An 11,968-nucleotide genomic window follows, 5' to 3' on the forward strand; every position below is an offset into this window, starting at 1 on the left:
AATGTAGCACTCGCGCGCGGCTATCTGGTCCCCTCATAATTCTCCTACTCCATACTCAGTGGGGAATTTAATCATCAGGTGATAGGTCGAAGCTACGGCCCTCTAGGAGTTAAGAGTAGGTCGCCCTATAATGGCATTATAGGCAGAGGAGCAATTGACTACAAGGAACGTAACGTCTCTAGTGATTTGCTGGGGGTAATCTTCAATGGTAATCAGTAATGTGACTACGCCTAAGGGGTATACTTTAGTTCCACCAAACCCGACAAGTAGAGCGTTGGCTGGGGTTAGTCGCTCTCTGCTGATCCACATCTGTTGGAATGCAGGGTAGTAAAGAATATCCGCAGAGCTCCCGTTGTCGATTAAGACCCGATACATGTTATAGTCCCCTACCTGGATGCTAACAATGAGCACATCGTCATGCGGATGGTGGAGGCGTCGAGCATCTTCCTCCGAGAAGCCGATGAGGGGATTGTCGACTCGCAGTATCTTCGGAATGATGCCGGTGAGCTGAACGTTTTGAACCATTCTAAGATAAGTCTTTCAAGCCCTTTTTGATAGGCCGTTGGTGGCCGTGCCTCCTACAATCATCCTTATGTCTCCTAAGGGCTGTCTCGGGTGTTCGTTGTCTCGTCGGGGGGCTTACTCTTCAGGGAGCGGATCTACCCTTTCATTGTTAACGAACTTCTGCAGCTTCCCTTGCCTAATGAGGGCTTCAATCTGCTGTTTCAAGTCATAACAGTTAGCCGTGTCATGCCCGTGGTCGCGGTGGAAGCGGCAGTATTTATCTCAGGACCGCTTGTTGGGATCTCCCTTCAACTTCCCAAGGAAAGTTAATGCCCCCTCGTCTTTGATTTGCATAAAGACTTGGTCGATTAGGGCGGTTAGTGGAGTGAAGGTTGTGAATCTCCTCGTGGGGGGCTTAGAGTGCCTATCATCCCTTCGCTCTCCAGTTCTTACCATCTTGCGCCCTCTTTCTTGCCAGGTATCTTCCTGCCTTTCTCTTTTCTTGGGTTTGTCTTCGCGAGCTAGTAGAGCGTCTTCGACATTCATGTACTTGGTGGCCCTATAAAACACGTCTAACATAGTTTTCGGGTCATTCTTATGTAGTGAAAATAAGAACTTACCTTTCCTCAGACCATTCATAAAAGCGGCCACGAGTATTTTGTCGTTGGTCTCGTCAATCAAGAGTGCTTCCTTGTTAAAGCAGGCTATGTAAGATCTCAACGTTTCATCCTCCCATTGTTTGATACTCATCAGGCATGCGGTAGACTTCTTATACCGATGCCCTCCAATAAAGTGCGAAGTGAATTGGGCGCTCAGCTCTTTAAAGGTGCTGATGGAGTTGGGTGTCAGCCGACTGAACCAAATTCTCGCAGGGCCCTTCAGCATCGTAGGGAAGGCCCTACACATGATCTCATCCACTACTCCTTGAAGATGCATCAAGGTCTTGAAGGTCTCCAGGTGATCAAGCGGGTCCTTAGCTTTATTATAGCTCTCAATCTGCGGCATGCAAAACTTCTGTGGCAGGGGGAATGAGTTGACAGAGGTTGTAAACAGTGAATCAGTTCAATGAACCAAGTCGTTAAGGTCGCTGGATACCTGTCCCTTAAGGGCATTCATCATAAGATCCATCCATTCCTTCATCAATTGCATCTCCGCGACCATGTAAGGGGGGGCCATGTCAAAACTGAAGGGACGGCTGGTCTCCTATCGCTTTTGTTGGTTCGGAACATTACTGCCTTCGAGTCCCTCTTGGTTCCTTCTCTCGGCGCTGGTCCTCTTTTGATCATCCTCTGGTTGTTCGATGCTGCATTCTTCTGTCGCAGCTGTTCTTCCAGGTCGTGGTTTTGCTTAGTGAGGCGTTCCACAGAAGCGATGAAAGTTTGGACTTGCCTCTCGAGGGCGGTTGTGGGTGGTTCCTCTTCTTGAACGTTGTTTGTGGTTGCCATTGAGCGAGTGAGCACCATGCAACTCTCTTGTCTAGTCACGTATGAATGAACGCGCTTCCCCATAGATGGCGTCAACTGATGATGCTGCAAATGTCACCAGTGAGCCACATAATGCTCGTATACTCGATACGTCATTTGTACAAAGAAAAAGAGAAGACCTAACGAAGAGTGTCGGTGTGGTGCCGGCCAAATACCCTCCGAAGGTCAAGTTAGAACTTCTTACAACTCTAGAGTGCTAGAGAGAGTTTAATAATGCGTATCTTGATTTGTGAAGGTATTGGGGCTTTTATAGTAGTAGAGGGTTGACCATCTCTTCCTTGAGCTAAAAGTCCTTTCCTTATAGGAATCCTAATGGGCATATATTACAGAATCATTTCCTTATAGGATACTACCATTAAGCGTGGGATACAAGCCATTTCCTTATTTATTCATGTGTGGTGACCAAGCCAAGGTTTCACTAAGACCGTCAGCTTCAGGATCGCCAGCTTTCCTTATTCCCTTAAGCCATAACGACGTCAGCTTCTTGATGGTGTTACCTCTTGGGTGAGCTAACTTCCTTCATGTCAAGTCTCTGTCCGTCAGTTTTTTGTGTCTTCAGTTTCCCTCATAATTTACCCCATCAGCTTAAGCCGTAGGACCTACTCTATGATCAAATCCGACGGGCTAAATCAAGAACACCTTACGTGCTTTAATTTTACTCATCACAAACATTTGAATGGGAGTAGCTTTGATCCTGTCCAAAATGTCAGTTGGAAGCTCAAATGAATAGTTATTTTATTTCTCTAAATTAATTGTTATAATCTATCTAGTGGTCTATTCTCGTGTACTAAATGTGCCTTGGTTTCTTAGCCTCCTTCACTAATTTTTTATGGAAATTATTTTTTTACCCTATGCGAATCATTTAGCAGAATATACCAATTAATTGTTTAATTATTCAATGTATCTATTAATACAAACAGATATGTAGTCCAACAAAATTTAGTATATACCAAAACCAAATCTTTTTTTTTTTTGACTGAAAAGGTAGAATACCAAATCCAAATCTTAAACCACCATAATAAAAACAGTAAAAGACAAGACAATATTTGGTAAAAAAAATAGCAAACTAAAGAAGAAGATATTCGGTTGCAAAATGGCTACATAAACACAAATTGTCACGTAAAAAATTTACTAGGGGAAAAGAGATGCGATGATTTACTTACAAGTTACAAGTGTAATCTCTACAAAGGTTTTGCTTACCTTCAGCGTTCCTGCCATAGTAACCCTAGAAAGTCATGGATCCTCCAAGACAAACTTCCACCATGAATTCCTTGTTCACATAGACCAAAGCCTTTGGTACTCCAAGAAGGCCAAATTTAGTCGAAGGGGGCAAGATTAAAAAACAAGATTGAAAGTAAAAAAATTAATCAATATTAATAACAAAATAAATAAACAACTATATGTCAATTAACTACAAATATATATGTCATATCATTAAAATAAAGAAAAAAAATTACAATTTATGATTAAAAATAATCAAATTAAGAGATTACTATGAATACAAATAGTTTAAACATATAATTTGAATTATAAATTTATGGTTAAGAATAGTTAAATCAAGAAATCCATCTAAATATAAAAAGTTTAAACATATAATTTGATTCTTCAAAAAATTAAATAAATAAATAAATCAAAACAAAAGTATTAAGAGTATGCATACCTGTGAATATTTGAATATGTGACTTAAAAACTCAATTTGAATGCTTTTAAAAACTCCACAAAAACTTCGAGGTCCAAGTAAAGAGGTTTATATGAAAATAATTTTTTTTCTTTTTGATAGGAGGTGTACTTTGTTAAAGTTGTTATTATTATTATTATTATTTTTTAATCATTATCACGTGAGACCCACGGTTTTATATTATACTGGTAGACTTGCAGTATGTTTTTGTCTAGCCATCGAGTTTTTGTGTTCAGACTAGTATTCAATAAATCAATGTAGAGTTTTTTTTTTTTTTTTTTTAAATCATTCTAAGTGGGAACCGTTGGTTTTATATATAGAATTGTAGTAGGAGTAGAAGTCTACTACTACTAGGAAAGGTTGTGAGTTGGGATATTTTTTTTCTCTGTCTTTTGTGTAGAGGGGCAAATAAGGTATTTCAGGTTATTATAATATTATTAGTCAAAATTTTGAAAGTTCGCGTGGGAACCTCATTGGAAAAATACTCCAGTTTCAAACAATCAAGTGCCCTCTTTGGGATCACAAAATGAGTGGACAAAGAACAAGGATTTTTCTACGATGTACAAGGAGGAAATGCACAAGGTTTTCTCTTTGAATAGCACAAATTACCTATATTTCCTCTACTTAAAATCCGAGCAAAAGTATGGCTTATATAAGTGCACAAGTAAAATTTTAAAGAAACGGTACAGAACCTTGTCAAAATAAAATCAAATAAGCCATGCTCTCTCTCTCTCACACACACACACACACATTTAGTATTGTTTATACACATATATAACATCACCGTCAACATCCTTCTAGTAAGTAATTCACGCAAATACATTATAGCCATAGGTACGCCTGGCCATACCATCATTTGGACAACAACCTTCTCGATTACCTACAAATGAAGTAAAACAATGTTAGTAAACTATATAGAGACAGAGGAGTGTCTTAGTTCTTATGAGTTTTGAGTCCAACAAATTTCATTCAAACAAAAAATGAATATAACAGTTTGAGTTTTTTTTTTTTTTTTTTTTTAAGTTGAATAACATTTTTTACAAAAATAATTTTATCATATTTTGCCAAAACTTTCTTCCCTAATAAATCTAGATACAATACAAATTTAACAATTATATATATATATGCAACAACTATTAAAATCACTAATTATAATTAATTTACAATATAAATAATATTAACGACAATCTTATATAAAAGTGATGTTACATTAGTTTATAAAAAAAGTGATATTATATTAAACATATCTATTTTAAATGTTTACACGTAAAAAGTTGTGAAAGTAACCATATTGATAGGGGTAGCATTATTGTTGTTGTTTGTTTTTTTCTTTCTCTTTCTCTTTGTGGATCACAATAAGTTTAATATTTGGCCTGCACTTTTCTTATAAGTAGACAGGACAGGATTATAAAGAATCCCTAGTTGCATGGTCCACTAATGTCTTTGTATTCAATGGACAAAAATCAAAATGATGACTATCCTGCTAGGGCATTACAGCTTTTCATCATAGCCACAGGGACAGGGGCCACCCACAAAGTAGCCTTCTCCATTTTATCATGCTTTTGCCTTTTGGTATAAGTATCATCATTGCATCAATATCAACCTTAATTTTAATGGTAAGAGCTCATAATGCGCCATGATAATAATATTTTAATTTCATGGGTATTGGAAATTGAAACTCCCAAAAGAACCTTGTACAAATTTTGATAGACAGGTGTGATCTTGTCCACATTTTGATTTTCTTTTTTTTTTCTTTTTTTTTAATGTGTGTACACGCCAACACGGCACATTTCATGTCACACTTATGTTGTGCAACACGATTTCCCATTACCTATAGCATGTACAAGGGATGGTACACTCACTAAGAAAATGCTAGAACTATAACATTTTTCATAGTTTTTGCTATAACTTATTCACATAACAAGTCTTGAGTGATAGAAAAAAAATAATAAATCTATAATTCTACCACTTAGGATTTGCCATTCGAGTAACTTGTGACAAAAATTATCACAAAAATTATGATCCTAATATTACTCACACTCGTACTTACAAAAATTTAGAAATTTGTATGCGTTTAGGGGAATCAATCAAATCTACTATTATTTTCAGTCATATGTGACAAACCGACAATAGAGTTGGTAACAAAACAGAACCCTTTTTCTACTCTCGAGCATGGGAGAAAAGACACGCCAAACACACAAGTTGGGCACTGAGAGAACCACGTGCTTGATGCTTTTCTACTCCTTCACCAGCATCTACGGTTTAATTTTAACCCAACTTGTATTGTTAGTATACACCCAATTTGGGTATGTGATTTTGGCTAGTTAATGTTCTGTCACACTCTTTCTTTGGTGGACTGGAAAATATAAAAAAAAAAAAAAAAGGTTCAAATGGTAGGTGGAAAGTTTTCTTTTCCTCTATTTTATACTTTATAGTAACAAAACCAGCATAATATATCTAAAACAATGTCCTCCCACATGTTGTGAAACATATGGTTTCTTTAAAAAATGTGTTATGAACATATAAATGTTTCTTTAAAAAATGTGTTGTGAAACATATGGATGCTGACGACGCTATGAATTTTTTTTAGAGTAGTCATTTTGATACTTAAATTATGAAAAATTTAATAAAAAGATAATTTTATATATTGACAAAAAAAAATGTAAATACATAAAATTTTACAATTTTCTTGAACGAGTTTTCTTATTTTCAAATTGTTGCATGATAGTCTTATTATCAATACTACAAGTTACATATTTTTCAAATTTTAACTCAATAAAATTTTTCTTGAACTTTTCATTTTTGTTTGTAAAGGCTTAATATATTGTTAAGGAGATTAAAGTTGAAGGACAAAATTTAGCTACAAACTTAGTTATAGATTAAGGCTACAACTCTTACTAATAAATAAATTAACATGGCTAAATATTTCGAAAGTCTAATGGCTAAATTGCATGTGCTTTATGTTTTTAAAACACACATCAAATTTTATGTCAATCAAATGTTTAAATTTCATAAACTTATTTTTTTATGTATGTATAATTTTAGACTACAAAAACTCAAAATTTAAACATTTAATTGAAAACATAGCTATTGATCTTTGATTTTATTGATATTTTGCAAGTATGGAGGATATAAAAATAAAAATATAATCTAATGGTGGATTTGTTAAAAATCACATTTAATAAAAAAAAGTATTAAGTGGAATTATAACTTTTTTTTTTTTAGAAATAATTATAACCTTAATCTACAACCAAATTTATTACTAAACTTTGTCTAAAGTTTATTTACGTTGAGGCTATAAAAATTTAGGGTATTTTTAAAATATAAAAAAAAAAAATCACAAATTTTGTAGAATTCATATATAAAATTTTTTTTGTCCAAGGTGGTCCTGGGACCACCCTAACATAAATGTAGAGCAGCTATGATCCGGTCAACTCACTTTTTTGCATAAATAAGAGAGTTGGGATTGAATTACGTTAAAATTTTAATATATTTATTTTACAACTAGTATGTAACCCATGCTACCGCATGGGAATTGATATATTATTAATCATGAGTTTATTCATGTTTAAAAGACTCAGTTAAGTCTAAATTCATATTATTAACCATAAAATTTTATTAACAAAACTTAGTAGTAGTAGTAGTAATAGTAGTAGTAGTAGTAGTAGTAGTGTGTATATATATATATATGTATAAAAGAAAGTGAGTTGAACCACAATAGATTGATATTATATACAAGTTACAGTCATAGTCATGCATATATTGAAAGGGTAATTAAGCCTATACAATTAATTGGTTCTTAAGTAAATAAAACTTTAGAGACATTTGGCACATCAATCAAACTTAAGTAAAAAAATGTTTAAAAGTAGCACAACTATAAGCCAAAATAGAGTAATATGAAACTAAATTGGCAGCAATGAAGCTACTAAGAGAGAGGTGTTTGCCATAAAAGGGACTAATTAATAGGTTTAAGAATTCACAAGGTTGACATTGGATATTATTTCCATGTGCTAAATATTGTTTTCAGTAAAGTCACACCAAATAGGTTGAAAGCCATCTTCATGCAAGATTGATAGCTGCAAGAGAAGTTAATCATCAAGCAATGACCAAAGGATTTCAAAAAATGTTAATATTGACTCAATGTATGCGCATACACACAAACCCATCACTATATCAATTAAGTGAATCAAAACTAAATGGAAATTGTAGAGAAGGAAAATTCCCGATCTATCACAAGCTGACACGTCACACTACCAAGTCCACAAAATACAGCCAATTACAAAGCGCCACATGCTGCTGCTAGGTTTTACTATTATTATTCAAGAGCCAATAGAAATTTGTCAAGTGTTATGCAAAAAACCAATCACACATCATCGCACGTGTAAGCAATGACATAATCAGCTTCGCACGTGTAAGCGATGACATAATCAGCCTCGCACGTGTAAGCGATGACATAAGCAGACCAATCAAGCTCTGCCACATGTCACCAATCAAGCTCTGCCACATGTCACCAATCAAGCTCCGCCACGTGTCGCTTACCTACTCCTAAACTCCTATAAATAGAAGCCTTCCTAAGGCATTTAGAAGGGCTGGGGAGCTGAGGAGATCAGGAGATTTGGAGAGGACACCAAGCCATTTGAAGCACTCAGAAGTCCAGAAGCTCTGCCGGAACCAAGCTTTAAAGCCTCCAAGAACTTCAAGAACTTCAACTTCGAATACGAAGAACATTCAAAGAGGAATCATCCAAATCATATTCCTAGATCTCAAAGTTCACTGGAATCAAGCTCAAAAGCCTCCAGAAACATCAACAAATCACAAATCAGTGAAGCTCTACGGATCAAGCCTCTAAAGCCCCGAAGAACTTCCACCACAAACCTTCGAATACAAGGAACATTTGAAGCGGAATCATCCAAATCATATTCCTAAATCTCAAAGTTCACTGGAATCAAACTCAAAAGCCTCCAGAAACCTCAACAAATCATAAATCAGCGAAGCTCTAAGGATTCAAGCCTCTAAAGCACCGAAGAACTTCCACCACAAACCTTCGAAGACGAAGAACGCACCAAGAACACGAAGAATACACGAAGAACACGAAGAACGTGAAGAACAAAGGATTTCTAACAAGCTCATAGCCAGAGATTCATTGTAATTCCGTTTCAACAATCTTCGATCCATCCTTCAACCAAATTGAAGGATACTTTATGTTCAAGTGAAAATCACATTACCACAAATCCAATTAACAAATCTTTCAAGGAGATCGAATCAGAGGATCACTCTTTTGTAATCACAGAGAATTGTACCACACATTCATCAATACAAAATTCGCATTTGTGACACTATTTTCTTGTTTGACTTATTTCGAACCGAGAAATTTAGTCGTCCACAGAAATATTACACAAAAGATGAACCTTGGTGACGATGTTTATCCAAAAGATCCATTCACGCTTTTGAATCTTCAATCTCTATTGGTGATTGAAATTTTCTTAGCTTAAAAATTTTAAATTAAAAAAAAAAAAAAAAAAAAAAAAAAAAAAAAAACCTTAGAGTTTTTCTCATTTTGTAGTTTTACGATGGGTCATTTTGTAACATGATGGGCAGCATTTGTGTGAAGAAAAAACCTCTGAAGTTGCATGGCTGATAAAAGAAATTCTCTCTAATCTCTTTTTATAGAGAGATGGATTTGTGCGTATTTTTATACGTCCTTCATAGTTGTATTATCATGAAGCAAGTCCAATGGATTTAGATTGGTACTACCGATTCCCAAAGCATTAGTGTTTAATGTGTTATTAATTTCATTTCATCTCATTACCAAGTCCAATGAATTTTAATTGGAATTCAATTTTTCCAAGTGGATTTAGATTGGTACTACCGATTCCCAAAGCATTAGTGTTTAATGTATTATTAATTTCATCTCATCTCATTACCAAGTCCAATGAATTTTAATTGGAATTCAATTTTTCCAAGTGGTGCATCTCTTGCAATATTCTTTCATTTTTTATTTTTTATTAATTTTTTGAAATTTATTTTCAATTCCTATGACTACTTTCCATATTCAGCTTCTTGTTATAGTTCCCTAGGCACTTTGAAGTTTGAACCAAGAGAACAATGAACCTACGTACAAATAAATAAAAACAATGAATCAAAGTAATGATTCTCTCGAAAACAACCCAAAATCATATTATATTTTTCTGATTATTTTCTTTGTACACGTGTATAGTAAAATTGGACTCCAATTTCAAATTCTAATTGAACAATTGGAATGACATATGGTACAAAATTGAAACTTTAATTTGAAATTCTATTTAAGCTTCTCTATACTTCACCTATTATTATATATATAGATTAGAAAAATATTACGGAAAAAGTACCATAAATTCGAATTCTATAAAAATTATACCCCATTATATATATCATTTGTCACGGCGAAAAAAAGCGGACAATGATAGGTGTTCGGTTCCTTTCTTTGTCCTTAAATAGTTTTGCCGTAGCCCGTAAGCTATAAATTAAATGAGACTATGAGGGGACGTCCTTGTCTTGGGACAACAGATAGGGACAGGTATTAGGTAAAGATCCCCCAAATTTGACTCAATAAAGATTAAAGAGTACCTGTTAAATATGTTATCTTCAAAGTTTATTGTACTTTCTTGTTACATTTATTAAACTATGTTCTTTTTTTTTTTCTTTTTCTTTTTTAAATGAAAATAAGAGCCAACTAAAATACACAAATTCTGGACAGAACGCTCAGGTTAAGATCTATGAGCCAACTCTTATAGATGCCAACTAATGAATAACTGCTTGTAACGAGACTCGAACCTAGATGGATTAGACGAAGTATCCAATCCTTACCAACTAAACTATCCTCCATCAGCTATTAAACTATGTTCAAGTGCAAGATGTTGGGTTTCTTCACATTCTTGTTGCATTATTAATTTTGACTATTAATGTTCTATTCACTTTCCCATTAAAAGAAAGAAATAGGAATCAACTCTACAAATCACATGCTTATATGTTTCCTTAAGTTTATAATTTTATTTTATTTTTATAATAGTAAGATTATGGTTTTTTTTTTAATAATTCAATAGTTCCTTAAATAGATATATTAAATAGGTTCCACATAATTATTATTCTTTTTTTTTTCCCTGCCCCACTAAGCCTATGAAGTTTTGCATCATAAAATTAGGCTATGTACTACAAAAGGTAGGTAGACTTCAATTGAGTAGTTAATCTAACATATAATAATGTCACCTAATCCAGAAACTTAAGTCTATGAATTTGAGCCTAGTTATGTTATGTTAAGACCTCAACTCCTTTATTTTTCTCTGTTTTGGATACTTTATTCATGATAAACTCTACCCATAAGACTTTCTTGCCAGGAGAATTGGGAATGCCTATTGGGTGGAGAGATTTTCTGATAGTATTTTTTAGCAATATGTAGGAACCTAATTCAGCATTGCATTCCCTATTTACCGATAAAAGAATAGGACTTTCATGGGATCAATGGCTGCTCTTTAACTATTTTGCTTGAGAATTTAATTGATAAATGAACTTTGAAGCTTAATTTTTGTAGCAACAACAGTTATTGTCTTTGCCTTTTCAAGTAGGGATCATTTCTCTAGTGTTAGGATCATCCATGCTACTCAACTGAAAAATAGACAACATTTGAATTGAGAAGGTTTTCGGAACGTAATGGTATAAGACTCTGAAAGAGACTCTATCATTATTGAAAACACATGTGATATGATATGAGAGGCATGTTTGTCTCTTTGCCTAACTTGAATCCAGAAGTGAGAAATAATATCATAATAAAAGAATTTTTAATTTTTTAGACTAAGCAATGGTTTTCCCTATTTGTCCTTCATGTTTACTAATAATCTTTGTCCTTTCTCCCAGCCTTTTGTGCTTTTACATGTAACTAGCAGGGCAGCATGTGCAAGGCACGTGCTTGCTGTGAAAAGAGAATAGTAATTAAAGTCAATTCTAAATATTATTTGTGTTATAAAACAAATATATAAATCATTTGATTTTTAAAATACATAAAGATTTATATTAATCAAAAAAGACATTGATTTTAACAATTTTGATAATTAGGTCATAAAAAGTTACTTTCATTCATATAATAATTTTGATCAACCACAAAATTAGGGTAGCTATTTAACATATAAATATCTATTTTACTATAATAGTTTTTTAGTTCCTATTTGCTAAAGACAATATATTCACTCACTAAAAACTTCTAAGAATGATAACAAATATCATCATATTCCAATAATAAACAACTAAGTTTTGCTAAGAAAATAAAATA

At 33.9% G+C, this 11,968-nt stretch overlaps 1 protein-coding gene across 1 annotated transcript; it reads right to left on the reverse strand.

Annotated features, from left to right (window-relative positions):
• Positions 1 to 786: 786 nt before the first annotated feature.
• LOC136067607 (uncharacterized) lies at positions 787 to 1,949 on the reverse strand. The gene is made up of 2 exons (XM_065773734.1): positions 1,737 to 1,949; positions 787 to 1,518 (listed from the first exon to the last, which is right to left on the reverse strand). Exons 1-2 carry the CDS (start codon positions 1,947 to 1,949, stop codon positions 787 to 789), a joined length of 945 nt encoding a protein of 314 aa, XP_065629806.1.
• Positions 1,950 to 11,968: the final 10,019 nt, after the last annotated feature.

This window comes from Quercus suber, unplaced genomic scaffold (genome assembly GCF_002906115.3).
Source record: "Quercus suber isolate HL8 unplaced genomic scaffold, Cork oak 2.0 scaffold_79, whole genome shotgun sequence".
NCBI lineage: Eukaryota > Viridiplantae > Streptophyta > Magnoliopsida > Fagales > Fagaceae > Quercus > Quercus suber.